This window comes from Choristoneura fumiferana, chromosome Z (assembly GCF_025370935.1).
Source record: "Choristoneura fumiferana chromosome Z, NRCan_CFum_1, whole genome shotgun sequence".
Taxonomy (NCBI): domain Eukaryota; kingdom Metazoa; phylum Arthropoda; class Insecta; order Lepidoptera; family Tortricidae; genus Choristoneura; species Choristoneura fumiferana.
In genome coordinates, this window is record NC_133472.1 from 6652564 (window position 1) to 6677255 (window position 24692).

The following is a 24692-nucleotide window of genomic DNA, read 5'->3' on the forward strand; positions in this document are numbered from 1 at the left end:
AATATAAGAATTTGAAATGAATGGAAATATTCGTTGGCGCACAAACAACCTCTAACCCGAAGCGCTACCTTGTCTCCGTTGTGGGTAACAAATCAATTATTACGAGTATAAATAAAACAAACGACACACTTCAAGCTCATTCCAGAACAAAATGGCAAAATGGCCGTTGCGTCCGATTATTTGCCCAAGCTTGGTACCACAAAACTGCAGTCCTACTACGCAACTCGAAGTTCGTGTCGTGCGGTCCCTCTGACTCTTTTACTGTTTAATACGAGAGCGAGAGGGACGGTACGATACGAACTTCGAGTTTCGGGTTTCGTAGTAGCCCTGCTGAGTTCGCGTGGTGGCAAGCGACGCCCGTGGTACAGTTTGCGATAATAGCGACAGTCTTTATTCCGATCCGCGATTTATAATATAGACTTAATTTAATTTGAGTAAGTTTAAAAAAAAGTGAATATATAAGAGGGCACTTTAAAAAAGAATAGGCATTTTCAGTTTAATGAAAGATTTAAAATTTTATATTAGCTACTCAAAAGGCAGAGGCATTGCGCGATGTTCTTTTTGTTTTAGTGCTTTTTACTTTACAGCACTCTGCAGTTTATGAAAATTCCTTCCATCTAGATAGAAAAAGATGCCATAGAAGGTAATTGTCATGTTTCGTATATTAAAATTTTACTCCAAAACTTTATTTACCCACAAGACAAGAAAAACACACCCTAAGTTTTATCTGTAATATTTTTGTCCACGTCAACAACCAGACATCCAATTTAGCACCCTTGTCATTTTAACCCACTTTATCATCGTCGTACGTCGTCCGTACATTTAATCGAAAGAGACAAGGTAGCTTGCAGCTATTACGAGATACTACCGCGCTGGTCGTTTTGTCGCTAGTTGTTTCTCTCTTTAACTTACAGGGAAGGACAGAGACGCTCTAGTCGAATAACTACGAGCTAGTTGTCTTCATTGCATAAGAGCCTCAATTGACACATTAACGCATACGACAAATGTCGTGGGAACCTAGAACAATTGCATGGCCAGCTTCGGTCCTCGTGGGGTGTACGTAATTGTCTATGTTTGCTGTACTTGGCAGTGAAGAATATTGGCATTCTATATTCAAAATAAATTATATTGAACATTTTATTAGTATTGTTCGTTATATTTGGATTTTTAAAGACTTTTGATGGTCAATTTTCGGGTATTTTTTATTTTTTTATTTGGAATTAAAAATTTTAGTTTCACTTATTCCATCACCATTATTTGCAATTACAGATCATCATCATCATCATGTCAGTCGAAAGACGTCTACTGCTGGACATAGGCCTCCCCAAAGGCTCTCCACTCAGACCGGTCTTGTGCTTTTCGCATCCACCGCGATCCTGCAATCTTAACCAAGTCGTCGCTCCATCTTGTTGGAGGCCTAGCGACAGCTCGTCTCCCGGTCCGCGGACGCCATTCGAGAAACTTTTGCCCCCATCGGCCATCAGTCCTGCGAGCAATGTGCCCCGCCCATACAAGCAATTACAGATATGTGAAATGAAATAAAGTTATGTGCATATGAATAATAAATAATGAATAATTTGCTTACCAATAAGTACAATATTATTATGGGTTTTCCTTCAAGTTAGTAATAGGTATTAAATTGCGTCAAGCATGTTTATGAGTTATGAATAACAAACATCGCTGTTTATATTGGATTGAATAAATTACAATGTTTCCTGGCATGTTAAAACAAAGTTTGAGAGTCAGATGTCACAATTTATAAGAAAAAAAAAAAACATTTAAGAATACTACGCACACTACGGGTAAATAAAGTGATAACATTATGACGTCAATTTCTAACAATTAAAAATTTTAAGCTATCTACATTCTACACTTGAAAAAAAAATACTGGCCATTACCAATTCTAGCCAAACCGCCTACTTTAAAAAAATAATGTGTTCCAAACTCAAAAAATAATTTTAGAAAGCGTGGCGGAAAGGCGAAACATTTCAAATTTTGAATTTAGCTTCCATTATTTTTAAATAATAATGAATTCAGCTAGCTTTGCAAATAGGTAATAAGTAGCTGTTTGAAACAATACTATCGTTAAAATTCCAAAATCGGTCGGTCACATGACGATTTTCTATTCGACCTACGCGGCTATTGTTCTGAATGTATTGGTTAGCAGATAAACGGTCATTTGTTAAGGTTTACGAGTTAATAGCTTTTAGATTAGATTTCGTCGAGTTATGCGGGATCAACTGTCACTTTAGATTTTGGAACTATCGAGAATCACCCTTACTCTATCCTCTTTAGGGTTGAGTTTAGATGCACATGAATACTGAATGACGAACATTGAAACATTGTAATAGAGTGAGCAATCACACCAACCGCATGGTTGTGGTGGAGAGTTTGGATCGGATGCTAAAGCGGAACCATAACCGGCAGAAGTTTTGCGGTTGCAAAGACTGAGTGGAGGCCTGTGCGAAATCCATAACTTGACCTGATTAGGCTTGTAAATAGTTTTAAAATAGTACGTAAATATTTTACACTCTGAATTCTTTTAAATTGTTTATTTTTTAACATATACGGATGAACTATTTTACGCATCTTGATATGTCACGCCACGCGGTAATTTTGCATTTTCTTTGCATTTTCTCAACAAAAAATCTGCCAATGAATCTGGGTCTGTCAATCCAGCAATCAGTAGTCTGTCAAACTAGGATGAGAATACATCAGTTTTATATTAGTAGATTGGTTGGTAGGTTCGTAATACATTTCTAATCGCTTTTATTTAATTTATGTCTGTAAGTGAGGTAGCGCAAATCCCTTTATTAGCAATCGACATCGATGCTAGATGGCGTTAGTGTCGTGTGGTCCGTTTGACATTACAGTCTTGCTTGCGATTGGCTCCATTTGTTATTTAACCAATCAAACGTGACACATGTCAAAGTAAACGGATCTCACGATACTCGCGCTAATCGGCCTGTTACCTAAACCCTCATTATACGACTTAAAACGTCATCAAAGCAAGCGTTCCATCAGAACCTGTATATTGCCATAAGCATCTATAAGAAAAAAAAAACATTAAAGGCTATTTTCACTTCAAAGTCCAGGTGACAATCAGCCATATTTTTATTCTAGTGTAGGAATAGAAACTGTCATAAAAAATGGCAAAGAACATCGTCTACGTAGAGCATAGTCGAACAGAATAGTGACTGTCGAACTCGCATCACAAATGTACATTCCCATCCCCGTATGTCCTTTATTTCCCAGGTTTAATCCAGATTTCCAAACAATAGGTGTATTTAGGTCGGGCTGAAAGCTGGCATTATCTGTGCCTCTGAGCCCGAACGCAAAAGGCCACGTCAAGCGACGCCCGAGAATGCTATGAGACTTCAAAAACGTATAGTCTAAAGCTTTTTAATGGCTTTTATTTAGTTTCATCTATGTCGGCGTCTGTGTGTAATCAAATCTGATTACGAGTACTTCTTAACAAATTGTCGTAAATTGAATTCGAAATATTAGCAGGTATTGTAGATGAGTTAGTTTGACTGCATACCCCGTTAAATAGTCTATTTTTAAAAAACGTTTTCCAATAAAAATACCTGTCAAGATTGCTTACCCTTTTTCTAATGCTAAAAAAACGAAGTATAGGAAAGTACACTAAAAATGCGAAAAATCTCACTTGAGATAAAGAGGTAGGTAAAAGAGGAGTAAAGTGAGTACTTTAGTCCCTAGGGAGTAAAAGCAATTAATTTTTTTAATTTACTTCGAGTGACTTAGATAAACTCAAACAGCCAGTACTTGCTTAGTTTTTGGCATAAAATAAGATTGTGTGTGGACCATTTTCATGACGAAAATGTTACGTTCTTAGTCTACGAGGTCTTAGTTCTATGCTTTTTCCGCATAGAAGGTGGCGCCATTATATTTATTCCAGTTTGTGTATGGACCATTTCGCCGATGCGATTTTGTTATATCTGTGTCTGGTTGGAAAAAATACTTACCGCGAAAACTTTGAAATTGTTGTAGAGCGTATTTGTTTATGACTTCATAAACGATAAAAATAAATTGATTATTCTCACAATGTCGTCAAGTGATAGTGAAATTATGATGTCGAGCAAAGAGCAAAAGACATAATTGATAATCTAGAAAGATTTATTTAAAAACCTATGAAAGTTTTATAGACTGGAGGAATAAGAAACGCATTAAGTCTTTCACATAAATGACTATTTTATTCTCGCAATCGAAGTGAAAAATATAATTTTCACCTCTAGACTAAAAGTCAATGTAAACCCTCGGATAAATAGACACCCTCGCCAAAGCTCGTGTGGCTAACCACTTCGGGTATATATTGGCTTATTTTAGTCCCACAATAATAAATAGACTACATGGTAATTGTGGTGGCATAATTGTGTGTAGATATTATTGACGTCTTGGTAATGTTAATGTCTACTCGTATAATATATGTACATATATTTACGGCCTTGACAGTACATAGAAACTGCTGGTGCATGCTGATACTTGCTCATCATGGTCTGTCTGACCAACCGAGCCATCAAGTTATCAAGTTAATACTGACCGTGGAGCAAGACGTGAAAACCAAACAAATAGAGAGTTACTTTCACATTATGAAACATCTGTCTGTTAGTGCGTTTATCAATGAAGTTTGTGATTTCAAATTCCATAACATGTTCCGGGGAATGAATGAACCGTCACGTTTCTAGTTTTCTAGTTCCGTAAAACGTTATTATTAGTATAATAGATACTTTTACTCTTACTATATGGTGACAACAATTGATGACTCGACTGAAAATTACATTTTACCGCCATTTTGTAAGTATGCGTAATTTGGTACGGGGGCACTGACCTGCAACCAATTGACCTATAATTTGCCCTTTTTAACACGATTCCATTAGCCTCACTTGTAACTAAGTAACTTAAGCTTTACCTACTTATACTGTCTACAAAAATGTAATAAAGAGGGTGTATTTTGTGTCAGTTTGGGTTAATCATCATCATCATCACGTCAGCCGAAAGACGTCCACTGCTGGACATAGGCCTCCCCCAAGGCTCTCACTCAGACCAGTCTTGTGCTTTCCGTATCCACCGCGATCCCGCGATCTTAACCAGGTCGTCGCTCCATCTTGTTGGAGGCCTACTGACAGCTCGTCTCCCGGTCCGCGGACGCCATTCGAGAACCTTCTGACATCTGACCCCATCGGCCGTCAGTCCTGCGAACAGGCCCGCCCACTGCCACTTCAGTTTCGCAATTTTCGGGCTATGACGGACCTTAGTTCTACTGCGGATATCAACATTTCCGATTCTATCGCACATCTCTAAAACAACTAAGCTGATTAAAAAGAATCTATTAGTAAATGCTTTTTAAAAATCGATTCCCGGAATAACAGTGTGGTTTTCTATAGAAATTACTTATCCCTACCCCGCGGGAATCATCCTATGTCACGTACGTACGAAGTTGCGGGCAAAAGAAGCATGTAGGTTTTCTATACACCCCCGAAGATGTGAAACAGGGGTTTCAAGTCTGTATGAATCGTGATAGTTTAGGTTGATTTTTGAATTCGAAAATTTGCTTATATAATCCTCCGAAAAATCAATTAAAACACGAAGAAAAGGATCGTAGAAAGTAAATCTATGCTACCCCAAATTTAACGCGAGCGAAGCCGCGGGCAAAAGCTAGTACCTACTATAAGTATGTGATAAATATCTGTAAACCAGAATATTTACGTAAAAAAGCCGTGGTGGCCTAGTGGTTTGACCTATCGCCTCTCAAGCGATAAGTCGTGGGTTCAAACCCCGGCTCGCACCTCTGAGTTTTTCGAAATTCATGTGCGGAATTACATTTGAAATTCACTACGAGCTTTGCGGTGAAGGAAAACATCGTGAGGAAACCTCCACAAACCTGCGAAGCAATTCAATGGTGCGTGTGAAGTTCCCAATCCGCACTGGGCCCGCGTGGGAACTATGGCCCAAGCCCTCTTGTTCTGAGAGGAGGCCTGTGCCCAGCAGTGGGACGTATATAGGCTGGGATGGGCAGAATATTTACTGTGTTCGCCTAAGAGTATTGTATTTCAGGTTTTAGTAAAATATAGCAAAATTCTTAACAAGAGATAAATCATTCATGTTTTCGCATTCAAACCGTTTCGGTGGCATTACAAGTTTATGGTAACTTGTTACTTAACCCTCTGAATGTCACGTATAATGAATACGGACATTGCGGCCCTGTTAGGGGCACAGTCCTTTTTATGTTACCCCCACGGATTTGGCCCTTGTACAATCAGCGGCAAAGGTAAAGGGTCCTCGACAAATATCCGAGTACCGGCACACTTAAGCGATTCGCACGATTTATAAAACGACTTAAATGGTTTTTTGTACGTTTGTTTCAGAACAGAACTTGTTAATGTAGGAGATTATTTGTGAACTCATGATCAATTCTTTTTTCAAAAACTTATACGTATACGAGACACTATGAGTACTTTTAATCCTAGGCCAGTATCCCGTAGGACGCAAACGAAATTGCGGCCAACATCTATACATTATACTTTGAACTAGCTGTTTCCTATGTCTTTTTCTGCGAAGAATTAGGTTATCTATCACTATACTGCGTGAACTGCAATTTTACGATATAAAAGTACTTTTTAAGTTGTTATTTCAGATTTTTGCAGGATGGTGTAACAGCATCTAAATATTTAAACTTTCGTGTTTATAATATTAGTGAGATATAACCTAAATACCTACTTATCATCTATTTTATAGGATAGGACAAAGTACTTATAACCTACATTTAACAAAGATCTAACAGTCTAAAATATTGCGCTGGATGTTTCGAAAGCTTATTATTGCAGGTGACTGTACGTTATTATTGAGATGGTTGTTTCACGGAACAAAAAAACACGATTTGGTCACGCTTCGCATTTGGGGTGTTAATGTTTACAATTGAAATTACTTTTGCGGCTACAGACCAGTGAGATTCGTAATTATATTACACTAGCTGTTGCGCACGACTACATCTGCGAAGAATTCGTCTTTTCTTAATCTATTTATTATAAGTCTTTTAATATGATGTACGCAGAATTTGATGTCAATCGGTTCAGTAATTAAAGCGTGGCAGTGAAACAAATAAACACAGTTTCGTAAGCTATTAGTAAAGAAAAGATATGTAGCAGTTGCCCACGACGCCGCCCTCCGTTCCGAAAGTTCCTATCTCATGGGAATTTAGCATTATCTTTCATTATTCCTTGTCAACATAATAAAGGATCCTTTTTGCGAAAAAAATGTTTTTACTTATGTCCAATGGTAGACTGGACGTGAATGAGTCACGACAATTATTTATTTAGGTATCTATATTGTTTAATTAGATGTAGGGCCCGTCTCATCAATTTCTGATAAAATTCTGATATTTTATTTGACATATATCTGCCGTCCCTGTTGCATAAAATAGAGAGTGGCGAAAGAGACTATAAAACGATGAAATTGCTGTCCAAGATAGTCATGAAAAATATTGTCAAGTAGGTACACGTTATGTTTTCGTTCTGCTTTGAAATGCACAGTGAAGTATATTTCGCAGTTTAACTTTTAATGTGGAATAACGGTATTATAACCTAACGAACCAAAAAGTTGGAAAACCCCCGACTTTGACACTTCAAAGCTCAATATCTCAAAAACTGCTGAAACGATTTTGATGAAACATGTCTAAGAACCATCGCTAGAAAACTTGCTTTCAAATAAAAAAACCGCATTCAAATCGGTCTACCTGTTTAAGACCTACGGTGCCACAGACAGACAGACAGACACACAGACACATATAGCGTTCAACCTTATAACACCCCTCTTTTTGCGTCGGGTGTTAAAAATGTAAGTGATCACGATCAGTCATATTACAAGCGCATGAACGTGAAATAGGTAAGTTTATGTTATTAGTTATAGAATTAAACATTAATTTCTGACGACTGACATTTGATTGATCTAGATTAAATACAACTTTGAGTGCTATGTAGATGTTAGTGTGTACAGTAGACTTATATAAATACTATAATTTATGACATAAAAGTTTTAACGTGTGCAAGTGTTGTAGGTACAGTCGACGTCATAAATAAGTGATCATTTATGTACCTTGTCGCTTTCAGTCGTTACACAATTTCGTATGGCTTTTCAAACATGACGTTTAAGTGACAAGGTACAAAAGTGATCACTTATTTATGACGTTGACTGTACTAGAGAAAAGTTTCTAGATTTACGCACAGGTCGCGGGGTCTCAAGTGACGGTGCACGTCCGCAGTAGGTACATACGCTTTCGCTGGGCTTTGTTCGCGTGAAATTTGCGCGAAACGCGTGACGGCGCATCGATCGCGCTGTTTGTAAACATTGCGGGGAGGTTATTAGGGTTATTTGATGGCTTACCTGTATGGCCTGGGCGCTTTCCTTATCGAGCAGGAACTCCATGGATTTGTGGGGCCGCGGCGCTCGCTGGCCGGGCGGCGCCAGCGCGAGGAGTGAGCGCGCGTGCAGCACGGTGCGCTGCGTGTCCACATCGGTCTCGAGGACCCCGCGGGCCGGCGCGGCCGGCGCTGCCGGGCGCCGCGGCGGCCGGTGCGCCACGCCGCCCGCCGGGGGTGCCGCCGGGCGCGACACTCCCTCTTCCTTCAGCGGGATGCGCACATACTGCGGCCCTACCGCCGCGCGCGGTCCTTGCCCCGCGTCTGCCGGCCGCGGCGGACTCGACGCGGCGCGCCCGTTCGCGCCTGCGCGACCCTTCTTCTCCTTGCGCCCCGAGAAACGGAAGTTCGCGAACCGCGAGAGGAATCCCGCGATGCGGCTGCGCGGCGCGCGCGCGTCCGCCATCGCAGCGCGCTCGGAGTGCGGCGCGCGCGGCGCCTCGGCCCCCACCACCGTCACCTCCGCGTCCGCCGCGTCGTCGCTCGCGCTCGTGGCCGCGCTCTCGCTCCCCGCCTCCGTGCTCGCGCTCGCCTCGCGCCAGCTCACCTCCGCCACCACCGGCGAGAACGTGACGCCCTTGGAGCCCGAGGACACGGAGCGCACCGGAGGGGCGCCGGCCGGGCTCGCGCTCACCAGCTGCAGCGACGCGCGCAGCTCCTCCGGCGTGTCGCGGCAGCCGGCCGGCGCGCGCGCGCGCAGCTCCGGCGTGGAACGCACGCGCGCGTCGCCGGCCCGCAGCGGCGTCGAGGTGAAGGCGCCGCGCGGCGCGTCCGGCGATGGCGAGCGCGGCGGCGACGGCGACGCCGACGACGGCTCCATGCGCCGTCGCAGCTCGTCCAACACGTCGTCCCACACGCCCCACGAGTCGCGCAGCCTCTTTGCGGTCAGTACGGACAGCTCGCGGTCGTAGTTGCCGGTGTCTTCGAGCGCGCGCTTGGCGGCCTCGTCGAGTCGCCGCGCGGTAGCTTCCATTTCGCGCGCGAATGCGATCTCTGATTCGGTGGTGTCATCGCTGCCGGCGCTGGGGTCGCGCGCGGGCTCGGGGTCGGGGCGGCGCGGCGGCGGGGGCGGCGGCTGGCGCGGCGGCGGCGGCGGCGGCTGGCGCGGGCGCCGCGGCCCGCCGCGGTAGTCGAGCGCGGTGAGGTCGGCCACGCTGACGGTGAGGCTGTCGGTCACCTCGAAGGCCTGCCGGAAGCGCGCGCGCGAGGTGGCGGCGCGGCGGCGCGGCTCGGCGCACACGTCGAGCTCGGCGGGCAGCGAGACGGCGCGCGCGGCGCGGGCCGGCCGGCGCTCGGCGCCCGGCGACGCGAGGTTGGGCGCGGAGCCGGCGGCGGCGCCGTGCGCTATTTCGGGCGGGCGGCGCGCGAGCGGGGGCGGCCGGCGCGCGCGCTCACTGTAGCCGCTGTCTTCGCTCAGGTTCTCGGCGGAGAGGTGCGCGCGCGGCGCGGGTGGCAGGTGCGCGGGTAGCGGGGACGCGGCGGGGGAGTCCAGTGAGTCGGGCGACAGGCTGGGCGAGGCGGGTGCGGCGCAGGAGCGCTCCAGCGACTCGAACTGCGCGAGGCTGGAGGAGCGCGACAGCGAGCCCGTGCTGGCCGGCGAGGCCGCGCGCTCGCGCCGCCGCCGCTTCGCGGGGCACGCCCACTCGCGCTCCGATTCGCTGTCACACTCCGACCCTACGGACAAAAGCCGCTCTTGAGCACTACAGCACGCCGACTCACAAGCTTGCCAGCTCGCCACGGTGTCTTAGTTCACCTTGGCTGTCGCTGCACCGGTTCGCATGCGCGCGGTCTCGAGACACGTCGCCGCGCGGAGGCATCGGCAATGCCAGTGACTCCGCAGCGCGTGCGTCTATGGAACAAAACTTGGAAACAATCCAACTAATGCAGAATTGGGAAACAACTGGTTGTTGCCAAAATAAAATAATAATTATATAGCCAGTGACTATTTTCAATGTAGCCTCAATGCGAGTTTATTGTTTTCTTAAATGGTGCTCCTAAAATAGTAACGCGTTGCGGGCGCTATTTGGGTCTCCTAATCTCATAATCATAACAAAACATAGTTCATGTTGGCAACTCTAAGCGCCATCTAGTGGTGTAGCTTTAAATCACAGCGTTACGTTGTAAAAGTTTAAGTCTATTGATACAGCTATTCGCCGCTAGAGGGCGCTATAATGTATACGATACCTGCATTACCCCGCACAGGAATAACGGAGTCTGCCTCAGAATCAGACAAGGTGGATACCGATGATCGTTCAGACCGAAGATCATCGCTCGTTTCTTCTACTATTGTCTCAAGATACAATACGTGGGTGCTGCCATTGTCATCTGAAAAGAAATCTACAATTACTTTCTACTCATTGATAGATGGCGCTGTTCGCTAGCAATTAGTATAAACGTCATTCGCGTAATATAAATACAACAATATGGCCAATTTGATATGCACAAAAATTCGCTTTTTTGTATTTCGCAACGGGCATTTAGCAGAGGCGTTTATTGCGATAGGTTTACAGAATAAATCGCGTTGTTAATAGGATTTAAGGTTGATAATAGTACATTGGTAGGTACATTGTCAGTTCACAATAGTGCTTTCTCTTCTTGCTTCATTAGATGACGCAACGCGATACATTACTCAGACATGGAGGCAAAACGTGACAGCGAGAAAAATGCGAGAGCTTTCATAACGAGCTTTAGAAAAGTTTTAGAACTGTTAAGTAACAGATATAGGGTTACTAGAACAAATAATGTCAAGTCGAAATATTGTGTGCTGTATCATCCCATCCTAAACGTCCTCCCAGAATGAGCTTGGGCCGTAGTACCCACGCAGGTCCGGTGCGGATTAGGGACTTCGCACACACACCATTGGAATTGCTTCGCAGGTTTTTTTGTTTGTTTTCCTTCGCTGTAAAGCTCATGGTAAATTTCAAATGTAATTGCGCAAATTAATTTCAGAAAAACTCAAGAGAAGCGAGCCCGGGTTTGAACCCACGGTAATCTGCTTGAGTGGCCACATGTCAAACCATGGTCGCCACTTTGTTATATAGATAGTGCCACAAGAGTTGAAGTGAATGATTACACACACAGCTACAAAAAGAACTGATTGCACAAAAGGAGATTGAAGAGATGAATACGTAAATGTCAAAATCCTGCTGTCATTACACGACATGTTGTAGCTGTGTGTGTAAACATTCACTTAAACTGCAGGGCTACTACGAAACTCGAAGCTCGAAGTTCGTGTCGTGCGGTCCTTCTGACACTTATACTATTTAATACGATAGCGAGAGTGTAGTGTACCCGTAAGTATCATGACTACATGATACACAGCGGCACAAAATTTGGCCCACTCTTCATACAAAATTACCGATTCTGAATACATTTGAGGGCCAGATTTTTTGCCGCTCAGTATATGTAGATTGTCTGTGCACCAACAGTCAGTATTAAACATACTCTTTTAGCGGTAACACGTGTGTTTCATTATTTAGAAGCGAACCTTTTCCCCACACACTGCAAGAGGAACGGTACGATACGAACTTCGAGTTTTGAGTTTCGTAGTAGCCCTGCTGTCGTGGCACTACCTGTACGATCGCTTTATAATGGCTTGGATGAAATTTGTCAGTCTGCTTATTCCCACGATACTCTCACGGGATTGGGGTGGCAGATCAGTATTGCAAATTTTAATCGAAGTACCATATTCGTCACCGTTTTATATATTTTGAATAATTACTAGCCAAAATGAACAAAAGGCGAGGTGCTGAACTATAATTATAAGATCAGTCGAACTTACCTTGATCATAATTATGGAAGCACTCGTATGATCCGTCCCTCCCTAACCATATCTTAGTTTATTTCAGATTCAATAAAAATAAAGGCCCTAATAGTGTGTGTGTGTGTGGTGTTTTTGTAGTTTCACGGGATCGCGGTGGATGCGAAAAGCACAAGACCGGTCTGAGTGGAGAGCCTTGGGGGAGGCCTATGTCCAGCAGTGGACGTCTTTCGGCTGACATGATGATGATGAATCGAAGTATTGGTAGTTCAACTAACAATATCATACTTACCTGTACGTATCCTACTAAATATTATAAATGTGAAAGTTCGTGTGAGTGAGTGAGTATGTTACTTCTTCACGCTGAAACGGCTGGACGGATTTGGATGAGAATTGGTAAAAAGTTAGTTTATAACCTGGATTAAAACATAGGATACTTTTTATCCCGATATTCCCACGGGATAGCGATAAAATCTTGAACTAATAACCGCTGGGCTTAGAGTCATGAAATTTGGTATGCAGATAGCTGGATATCTGGAAAACACATATGCTACTATTTATCCCGATGTTCCCACGGGATAGGGATAAAATCTCGAACTAATAACCGCTGGGCTTAGAGTCATGAAATTTGGTACGTATGTAGCTGGACATCTGGAATAACACATAGGCTACTTTTTATCCCGATATTCCCACGGGATAAGGATAAAATCACGAAATAACAACCGCTAGGTTTAGTCATTAGTTAACGCATGGGTGTAATTTTAGGGAATTCCCACGAGAATTTAATAAAATTCCGGAATTTCAATTCAACTGCTGTATCTAGAGATTTACGCGTACGAAGCCGCGGGTAAACGCTAGTATTGTATAAGATCTTAGTCATGGTATGTAATTTAATACATCACTTAAGTAGTAGCTATGTGTATAGTAGGTATATGTATGTAAAATGGAACTTTTTCGTAATAAGTGTCCCCGCGTCGCACGTTCGTTTGTTTTTAGCATGCACAAGATTTTAACTTGCACTGTCCGTAAAAAGGTAAAATTGTCTTGAAAGCTTGCAAATTTAATTTCACGCACTTCTTTAGATTGGTTAGAAAGTCAAAGTCAAGTCCAAGTCAAAGTCAAAATAATTTCGAGTTTCTAGGACAACTGAAAGTACCCTATAGGTTTTGATTCCCCGGCAATTTGTATAGAAACACATTTTTAACGACTATACTTTTTTTATTGCGTTGGCTTAGAAGTTAGATTTTCTCATTACTTCAAGAAGTAGTAAACTTGAGTAGGTATCTGATATTCATTTCAGTTTGATAGGTACCTAGGGTTGCCATCCGTTCCGTATATACGGGACTGTCACCATAATTGATCATCTTGTCCCGTATATACATGTCCCGTATTTGCCCCGTATTCCGACAAAATGGAGCGGCCTTATACTTACTAAGCAAATAATTTGATATTTAATTGTGAACTAATTTTTTAATAAAAATGTTGATTTAATAAATTTGCACTTATTTATCATTTATTTCATACTTTTGATAGCACACTATGCTTGAGATCAGAGGGTATCCCGTCAGAAGGGTCCCTTATTGGTTCCTAGAAGTTATGGCAAACCCTATTGATACATCCACGAGCGCATTAGAAAAAGGGTCTTCAACAGATGGACAATAACGTGATCCCTTAAGCCCAACACACACAGACGAAGGGTGCGGGTCGTGCCGACGGACGTATTTACCCGACCCGCGCCCGCCGTTGGAGTGTCGTCCATATACCTCCATGTAAATACGCCCGTCGCGGGCCTGCGCACTGTGTGTATTGGGCTTTATAGTTCTGTTTTTGCCAAGTAAGGCACCGAACCGCTAAAACACGTCGAATCCAACTTAAAAAACGTTTAATATTATATCTTTATACACATACACGGCAGGACTAATAACAGTCTAGAAAGTTGAAAGTTGTGTTAATCGGAACGGATCGATTCGACTTCAATCGACTACAACTTTGCTTTGAGCGCGACTTGAAATATATACGAGTTGGGTAACCATGACAGCATTAAAAAGCAGGACATTTATATATCAATAAAAATGGATGACCAATCAACAATCATTGAACTGAAACCACTTCTTTAAACAGGCATGGGGCCGCCTGATGTTAAGCAATTACCGCCGCCTAGAAACGCTTGCAACACCCGAAGTATCACTCGCGCGTTGCCGAACCTGCATAAACTTTGCTCACCCGCGACCTTATGATAGCTACGTTTATGTATACCAGATGTTAGACTACAACATCACTGTAGCATGGTGAACTTGTGTTCCTTGAGTTCTAAACGCGTCAGTGTAGTGTGGTGGTGGTGATAGATGAGTTTGTGTGATTTGTGTGTGTTCTTACACTGCATGAACACACACTTCTTGCATAAACGTAGCTATCATACTCGTAAGGTCATGGGTGGTGAAAGCAATTGTTTCAGTTCATTGATATGGACCTCTGCAAAGTAACGCCTGATTCAAAAAATCACCAATCATGGTCAAATTGTACGTGACAGCAATAAATTAAATTCTTAAATGTAGGTACTTATAGCTCCACTGAACTATCAATGATTCTGCCAATGTTGAGGTTGGAAAAGACACTATCGGTAAACCGTTGTTCGGTGTAACAGACATGTGTGATGCCGTCTCTGTTTGTTTTGTCCGAATAAACAGAGACGGCATCACAAATCTGGCACAAAATTTATAAATAAGTGATGAAACGGGTATTCATTAAATGATATATTTATGACGTGTAATGTATTAATTATAATAGACATTAATTTGCACGTCATTTGTACATGAGCAAACTATCAATCAAAAATTATGTTAAAAATTGTAAATATATGTTTTACGCAAATAAAGCTTTACTCATACTTTACTTTACTAAATGTGTTGGTAAACGAAAAACTCAGATTGGCTGGATCAATAGCGATAGTTTTTTTTTTTTTTTTTAAATATACTTTGAAGTCCGAGGACGGCTCTTCTGGAGAAAAAATGCCAGTTTGGGCACGTTAGCGGTGAAAAAAAAAAAATTTTTCGCACACGAACTCGCGAGAGGAACGGATAATTTTAGAATAATCCTGGTTTAATTTGTATTTAGTTAGAAATTTTTGTTACCTTCAAAAATGTACACAAGCTTCTTTGCTAGTACAGTTGAACCATTCGATTCCTGGCCCTCTGTAGAACGTTCTCACAGTATGTGACATAATAAATTCCCTTGTCAGGCAATCCGATGTCACTATGACTTATTCTACGAAAAGGATCCACAGTGGGTCAGGATTCCGTTGGGTCGATAGTACACGATTATAACAGGTCAATAGAGCCTTATACATGCATCGAAGAATATAACAAACGTGCTTCTTGTTCACGTCGAAAAACAAAGCAAGGACGAAACGCCACGTTTCAGGAAACGTCCGCACAAATCCGGAAAGTTGGTCCGCATACAATAATGCTAATCGATAATTCGAGAGTCTTTTTATTCCCATGTATGTTTTATCAGCCATTTTAAAACGTTGAACTGGTTTAATGGACCTTTTAAGGAGTTAATTGAAAGCGAGAGTCCACGAGCTTTACTCATTACGCTCAGAGACTTCGATTAATTACCCTAATGTCTATTTCTATGTTTCCGTGCCCGAAGTGTAGGACCCTAATAATGTCGCTGTGATGTCTGTCCCTTTGTCTATCACAGGGCTGTATCTCAAGAACCGGAATAGATCGAGAGCTGAAATTTATATATGTCGGCGGCCGATCGTAAAATCCGCCAGATCACGAAATTCCTAGGTATATCGTGAAAAGGCGCCTTTTATAGGCATATCGTGTATACCGCATAATAAATAACACGGGACACGTGAAAGTTTGTGAGTGAGTGAGTATGTTTGTTACTTCTTCACGCTGAAACGGCTGGTTGGATTTGGATGAAATTCGGCAAAAAGTTAGTTTATAACCTAGATTAAGACATATGATACTTTTTATCCCGATGATCCCACGGGATAGGGATAAAATCTCGAACTAATAACCGCTGGGCTTAGAGTCATGAAATTTGGTATTTAGATAGCTGGACATCTGAAATAAAACATAGCATACTAAATATTCCGATATTCCCACGGGATAGAGATAAAATCTAGAAACAACCACCTTAGCTCATGGCCCATGGGCTTAGAGTCATGCAATTTGACCATGATCAATCAGACCACTAGAAGTGAGTCAAAATTCACTTGCAAGATTTTACACGAACATACATACAAACATTGCAAGTTAATAAAGTTTAGTAAAATAGGTCCATTAGATAAAATACTCGTAATTGCATTACCTACTACTATTTGCAAAAAAAGTATAATAACCAACAAAAAGTTGGAAACCCTCAAATATCTCAAAAAAGGGTGAACCGATTTTGATAAAACATGTTTAATAACCATCGCTAGAAACCCTGCTTTCAAATAAAAAAAACCGCATTCAAATCGGTTCACCCGTTTAAGAGCTACGGTGCCACAGACAGACAGACAGACACACATAGCGGTCAAACTTATAACACACCTTTTTTGCGTCAGGGGTTAAAAATAGGTTGTAAGGGCAACTCTAAGACGTCTCTGTCTGTTTTAGCGCGCTGTCTAGGCGCTGTCAGTGTAACGCACAGTCGACTGTGATGACAAGCCGCGTAAATAGTAGAGGGGTGTGAGGGGGTCGCGGGGTACAAACGCTCTGTTTTCGATACGGTATTTGACAACTCCTGATTTTGCCATATTTTAATATTATTATGAAAATACAGATAGTGTTTAGCGAAAAGAAAATTTAAATCGGTTGAAAATTGGATTTATAGAGATTTTTTGAAAAATCTATATCCTTGTCTCTTTCTCAAACGCTTTTCTCTATGCAGCAAGTATGGTGACGTCACATGCCAGTATGTCTTTCTCTGTCTAATCTTGAATTTCAAACCTTTATAACTATTTGTTAGCTTAAAAATTGTTTTTCTATTCGATAACAGGCATTGTGCAGTTTTAATTTATAAAACGTATACAAAATAGTCAAATACCGTATTCACTGTTTACGTAGCGATGCGTCACCAACAACGATTTAATTTTCTTTCAGTAATTTAATTTCCTATCATTTTTTTTAAAGTCCTCGAGTGGCGACCACGAACCGGAAGACGAAGCGTTGGCAGGCCTCCCACCAGGTGGACTGACGACATCGTGAGAGTAGCGGGAAACCGGTGGATGCAAGTGGCAAGTTGTCGTTCATTGTGGCGTTCTAAGGGGGAGGCCTTTGTCCAGCAGTGGACGTCTTCGGGCTGATGATGATGATGATGAATTTAATTTCCACGGTAATTTTTAAAAATCCCGATTTCAATTCAGCTGCTCAACCTAATGATTTACATACGTGTGCGAAGTCGCGTGTAAACACTAGTTATTAACATTTCTAAGTACATGTCCCGTGATGCGAGATTGTGAAAGTAACTTGAAATGCCACAGTATAACTACGCCCTCAATCGGCTGGCATTAACGGCGGGTTCAATGCCGGCGTTACACGACTCGCTGAGGTCGTTCACTGTCTACTACGGCTTACCAACAACTTTAAATTCGGTAAAGAAATTGTTGTTTCTCCTACAGACCTAAAGATCGTATCGTGGTGTCCCGCTCGCTCTAACAGTATTTAATAAAGGAGTAAGATGGACGGTATGGTTCAAGATTCAAATTTCAGAGTGGCCTCCAGGTGGTTAACGATATTGATAAATATACCGCACGAAATTGTGTTTAAAAGTAAGTGATATTAGGTATATATTTGTAGAGGTACTTAGATAGTTATTAGCGAGTAGCAAATATAGCGCATATTTAAAAAGCGATAATTGTAGCTACTGCTTCCAGAGGTTTTGTCATGCCGAAGTGACGTCGAAGAAAAGGATAGGCATATGCCTTTCGAAACAGGAGCAAAAAAGACAAAGCATGCAGATGTGTGTTGCCGCTGCATTGTAGCCATGTTTTTCGGTTGTTTAAAGGCATTTTTTTGTTGTTACCTTTGTGCTACTGATGTCATATTGACAATTCCATTCATCTGCTCTGCCAAAGAAATCATCATTCACACAGCCGTATTAATGAACACCGTTCCATTTACTCCCCAAACTACCCTATTGTGACGTCATTGCCACAAAAATCCGGGGTCTACTCATATTTATATCGATAGTTAACTTACATTGTTAACATCGAATGACAGGTATGACAGTTAGGTATTTAATGTAGGGTAACCACACTTCGGGACCTTCATTATTTGTTTTATTAGAAAATTAGCGATCCTTAAATAAATACAGCTAATTTTAGCAACAGGATTAATGTAGTATACTATTTAGTATTAACTGAATCACAGTAAAGTGTTTTGTATTACCAATTTGAAGTTACCCTGTATTTATTTATTTAGACAGAACGAAGCCGCAGGCGGTATAGAATCTTACTGAGCGCACGCGGCGCACGCTTGACTTTTTTTATGACCAAAGTCACAGAGCATGTGACCTTGGCATGAGTCAGGCACTGTTTACTCTGATAACGTTATCGCCACCAATGTCAAGGGAAGTCAAGAAACATTAATGCTGCATTGAATCTTATCCTATATCCAGCGGCGTCTTTAGCCCATGTATCAAGCATGTATCATGTAGCGCCCGTGTGCAATTATTACTTTAGCGCCATCTAGGAAGCGCGTGGTCAAAATGGAATAGGTACGTAAAGTGCCGCGGCCGGCGCCCCTAACACCGCACACCCTGCACTATAGGTAAAGACGCCTCTGCCTATTTCTAGCAAAAAACATGCTATAGTAATTAAGTTAGGTAACCTGTACCTGTAGAATAGGGTGGAGCGAATTTTCTTTTTTTGGATTTTGAATACTGAATAGTGCTAAAAAGTTGCGACTTGTTCAAAGGTTCGTGAGAAAAATAAAAATATTCAAACACACTTTGAGCCCAATGTCATTCAAAGATTTGAAAAAACTGTTATGTTAAATTCTTCACGGCACTTACGGCCTCTTGTTGAAAGCGCAGTTTTTCGGCAATAACTCAAAAACGGTTTATCCGATCATGTTGAAACCAATGTTCGTTGAAAGTATTTATTAAGCGATTATTTCCGGAAATCTTCACTTAAGGCGAAAGCCCCTTTAAATATTTATTTTTGTAATTTAACTACAAAACTAAATAGCGGCTATTATAAGACATCCGTACTCCAAATTTCATTGATTACATCTTGTAGTTTTCGAGTAAAATGCCTGTGACATACGGACGGACGGACTTGACGAAACTATAAGGGTTCCGTTTTTGCCATTTTAGCTCCGGAACCCTAAAAAGTAGACACTTCAATGGAAAGATAAAAGGACTGCCGATTTTAAATTTACTAAAACCGTAGGTTGTACAACATACATAAATAACCACACCCGATATCAAAATCAAGTGCTGCGAGGCTAATTCAAAATTCTAAAATCGAAGTTCGTGTCGTTCCATCCCTCTGACACTTATACTATTTAATACGAGTGATTGGGACTGTACGACACGACACGAACTTCGATTTTCGAATTTCGAAGTAGCGCAGTTACACAATTGACAATCAAGCGTTGTCCTGCCCCGTTACTTTACACGTATACTACAAACAGACTAGACTGCCCAACATTCGAAACATCACATTTGCCACACCTTATTTCCACTGCATAAGAGCTATTTAGCGAACATAAGCCGAGTAAATGTTGCACTTAAAACACGGATGAGCGAACAAGGTATACAGGGTGTGAGGTTTTAAATGCGTTTGATTCTACTCACATAACTGAGCTAGGTATTTTTATTCTGGAACTTTAAAAAAAAGTACATTTTTTTTTCAAAGTTTTTGTTTTTATTTTGAGAGGGATGCAGCCCATGAGTACCAACTACTCAAGGAGAGTCTTTGGTCCGTTGCCGGCCTTTTAAGAAAATAAATGTAATTTTCAATGTATGCGATACAGAAATGCTAAATTGACAGCACATTGATAAACTGATAAATGTACTGTCAATGTCAGATGAAGAGATGTCAAATAATTGAAAGATCCCCGTACTAAGGTACGTACCATGAGACAGCGATACCGCCATGTCCGATACGCTGATTTACCCTTAAATTGGCAGTGTGCACCAAAATTCAAATGATTCACAAGGTATTAGGTAACAACGAGATTTGAATCATGAATTTCATACAATCTTATCAATTTAAGGGTTAACAATAAACTTTGACGATCAATAAATCATCTTATTAAAAAAAACACGTTATGTGACTAGAATCGAAAAACGAATCATGCATTTAAAGCCTCGTGATCAGTGACACCCTGTATTAGGTGCAAGCGAAGCAGCCATTGGTAACAATGGTAACCCAAGACAGTATAAACGTTAGGTCATATACAGTGCATTTGCACCGACGCAGCGCTTGCGCAGCGAACGGCTGAACATAATAGCCACGTTCCGCGTAAACCATAGTCTAACCCTTCTCCATTCAATGATTAATTTTATGTGACAGATATCTATGTGATGCCGTCTCTGTTTGTTTTGACAGAATAGACGGAGACGGTATCACATTTATCTGTCAAATAAAAATGATTCATGGGTGGTGAAATAGGCCCTATACCACAGAATAAGTAATAGTACAAGTACTTATACTCTATTTTTTCTATCATGATTCAAAGGGTATGTATTATAATACCGATAAACGAAAGACCGAATTTCACAAGACCTATGGACGGAAGGCCGAATATTAAAACGGTCGAATGGATATATGACCGAAAGTTTGAAATCGAAAGTACATTTGACGGCAGCCTAAAACCCGAAGACTACAATCCCGAAGATCAAAATACCTACACTCGAAAGGTCGAAAACTCATAATGCCGAACAGTCATAATCACTACAAGTAAAATAATCGACAATCAATATATCGAAAATCAAAATACCGAAACTGCCGCTATACCAAAGACGAAACAAATATAGCAGGAAAAGATTTGTGCGAGCGAGCGAAGCGAGCGAGCAAGACGGTTCGGGGCAAAAGCGACTTGGATAGGTTAGGTTCAGAGGCTAAGGCGGGAGCGAAGTGGAGCTTTGCTCCCGCCTTAGCCTTCGATGTTAGGTTTTTTTTATAGCAGGCAAGATACTTAACTGCCACTAAGAAAGTAGGTTATATAAGATTCAACAGCAAAGATCATTTTTGAAGCAATATTATCCGGGCTGCTATAAAAAAAACCTAACATCGAAGGCTAAGGCGGGAGCTACGCTCCGCTTCGCTCCCGCCTTAGCCTTCTGAACCTAACCTATCCAAGTCGCTTTTGCCCTGAACCGTCTTGCTCGCTCGCTTCGCTCGCTCGCACATATCAAACTTTTTTTTACTTTCGGTATTTTGTACTTTCGGTATTCTGAATTTCGATTTGTTAAGTGTCGATATTTCGACTGTAGGTAATATGATTTTTCGGTATTATAATACATACCCCATTTTCGGGATTTGTACTTTCGGTCATTTAAAAATAGATATTTCGTTCGACCTTCGGTGTATCGGTTGTCGGTATTTTGTACATTCGGTATTCTGAATTTCGATGTGTTATGCGTCGACATTTCAACTGTAGGTATTATGATTTGTCGGTCTTATAAATACATACCCGATTCAATGACACATTATATTATGTTTAGTAAGGAGGTAACTATTTTTTTTTTCCGACAGAGATTATTATAATGCTTGAAAAAATGAACTCCCATTAAAACTTTTTTTTTTATACCACCTCGGTGGCAAACAGGCATGCGGCCCGTCTGATGTTAAGTAATTACCGCCGCCTAGGAACGCTTGCAACACCCGAAGTATCATTCGCGCGTTGCCGACCCTGCATAAACCTTTTTATACCCCTTTTGAAGACCTCCATGCTGTAACTAAACTGCTGATTGATCGAATATTTTAACTCAAATTCACTAGCAAATTGTTAAGTTTACTGCATAGGCACTGTGTTACATAAACTTACTTTCTTTAATGAACGCCTTTACGTATACAATGTTGTTTCCATAACAATGAACTAAAATAATTTCCTTGCTCACCCGCGACCTTACGATAGCTAAGCTTATGCAAAATATGTGCGTTCATGCAGTTCCTCCACCTCCACACTGTAAGAACACACACAAATCACACAAACCCATCTATCACCACCACCACACTACACTGACGCGTTTCGAACTCAACCAGAGCTCATCTTCAGAGTGACACAACCGTACACCATGCTACCAGTTGTTAGACTCAAACAACTGGCAACAGGCCTTGAGAGGCGATAGGTCAAACCACTAGGCCACCACGGCTTATTTACAACCTAATACATATTATTATACCTGTTTGACAAGTCCGCCCTAGTAATTAATCCAAAAACGCATTCGCTCCAAAACATCATTTCAATTCAACTAATTACGAACCCATCGATATTAATATTATTCGTACGTTGACCCGCTTATCGCGACAAACCCGTTCTGTAGGCGACTCCTATGTTATTAAATACATACTATGCAGACATACAAGCAAATGTTAATTAAGTATCACGGTATATACACATATACAAGGTGAACTTGGAAGTTTGCTAAGAATCGGTTAAAAATTTATTTTAATCAGCAGTGAGCGAAATTTCCATGTAATTTTTAGGGTTCCGGAGCCAAAATGGCAAAAACGGAACCCTTATAGTTTCGCCATGTCTGTCTGTCTGTCGGTCTGTCTGTCCGTCCGTCCGCGGCTTTGCTCAGGGACTATCAATGCTAGAAAGCTGTAATTTTGCACGAATATGTATGTAAACTATGCCGACAAAAAGGTACAATAAAAATTTCAAAAATTTTTTTTTTTAGTGTACCTCCCATAGACGTAAAGTGGGGGTGATTTTTTTTCTCTCATCCAAACTTGTAGTGTGAGGTATCGTTGGATAGGTCTTTCAAATCATTAGGGGCCTACGGGGTTGCTAAAACGACTTTTCGATTCAGTGTTTTGTTCGCAAAATATTCAACTTTAAAGTGCAAATTTTCATTAATATCGAGCCCCCCCCCCCTCTAAAATAACAAGAGCATAAAACGAGCCATTTTACCAAAGACGTTCATATAGCCACCCGAGCCGGTACGTCGAGGGGAAAATGGGTTTAATGCTAGAGTTTCACACTGCTTTTCACGTCGATGGCGAGGAAATGAAATAGCAACAGTGGAAACCATTGTTCAGTTACTATGTACCTTTTATTGTTCAGGCATTACTATTATAATGATAAATTTTTCGATTTCTTGATCTATTTCATTGATTTGATTGACTTTTAGTTTAATACAAACTTCTTTGTATGTGGCTGTTTACATCTGATTGAGGATCATCAAGGATCAATTTTGTTGACGTATTGATTTGAGATACGAGTTTTTTTCAAAGTTGTGACTATTTATTGTATAGACGTATTAATTGTTTTTTTGGAGTCTTTTAGTATTTTTTTTTCTCCAAAAACCAATCATAATTTGATTGCTTAGTAGCGACATCTCTTGTCTGGTGAGCGGTTAGTTCCGAAAGAGTGTGACGTCTGTCGACGAAACATAGATGTCGCTAGTGCTGCTGCTTAAGTAGCATAGTACAAATAAGCAACCTGAGATATGTATGCATAGGAAAAATTCGCTGCACTGCCCAGCAGTGGTGTAGGGGTTATAGCACGCAGCACGGATTTCTGAGGACCTGGGTTCGATTCCCAGTGCTGGTCTCTTTTTCTGGTTTTTCTGTGCATCCTGTCTCAGATTGTATTTTCGATATGTATAGACGTAGTTATCGAAGGTGGTCGATGTAGCATAAAAATTCCGATTGCTTGTATAAATCTCCCTTAGCGTCCAAAGTCCGAGGTGGGCTCAACCAAACCACTACTTGCTGAGCGGCTCGTCTAGCAGCTCGCCCTCTTTCCGGTAAGCTGGAAAAGCCGTCTAAGGCTGACAGCAACCAGTCCTGGGTGTTTTTAAAACTTTACTTTTTTTTTGGAAAAATTATGGTTTTCCTATTTAGAATCAAGAGCACAATGAGGGCTATCGTTTTTTGTCTCACTAGATGGCGCACTGTTGCGTGAGTTTGTAAGTATGGCTTTCAAAGTCTGGTATTACGGGCGCGAAAACAAAGTTTTAATAAAATCATATTTAATACACTTTAAAACCATACCATAAAATTATCGAGCATGCCACAGTGTTGCATAGTCCCCGTTTTGTTCGGAAAAAAGGGAGACAAAGGTTTCCAAAAGACAAAACTGTCTCAAAACACAGACATTCATTGCCCCGGAACGCATATTTGCCATAATTAATTTAAGATATTGCAAAATATTCACAAAATTATTCTAATTATAAATAAACCGCGTAGCTCACCCAAAAACTATGAGATTTGACATTTCGGAGACCTCACGCTACACTAGCGCCTCTCGTGGCGAATTCATACGCGATAGCCCTCATTGATTCCGATAGTTAAAAAAAATCACAAAAAAAACGACAGT

At 41.5% G+C, this 24692-nt stretch overlaps 1 protein-coding gene across 1 annotated transcript in view; it reads right to left on the reverse strand.

Annotated features, from left to right (window-relative positions):
* The window catches only part of LOC141444085 (uncharacterized), a 186546-nt gene that overhangs the window by 92073 nt on the left and 69781 nt on the right, over nt 1-24692 (reverse strand). The window contains exon 3 of the mRNA XM_074109545.1: nt 8401-10109. Coding sequence (XP_073965646.1) covers nt 8401-10109 — 1709 coding nt within the window. The remainder of the gene's footprint in view (nt 1-8400; nt 10110-24692) is intronic.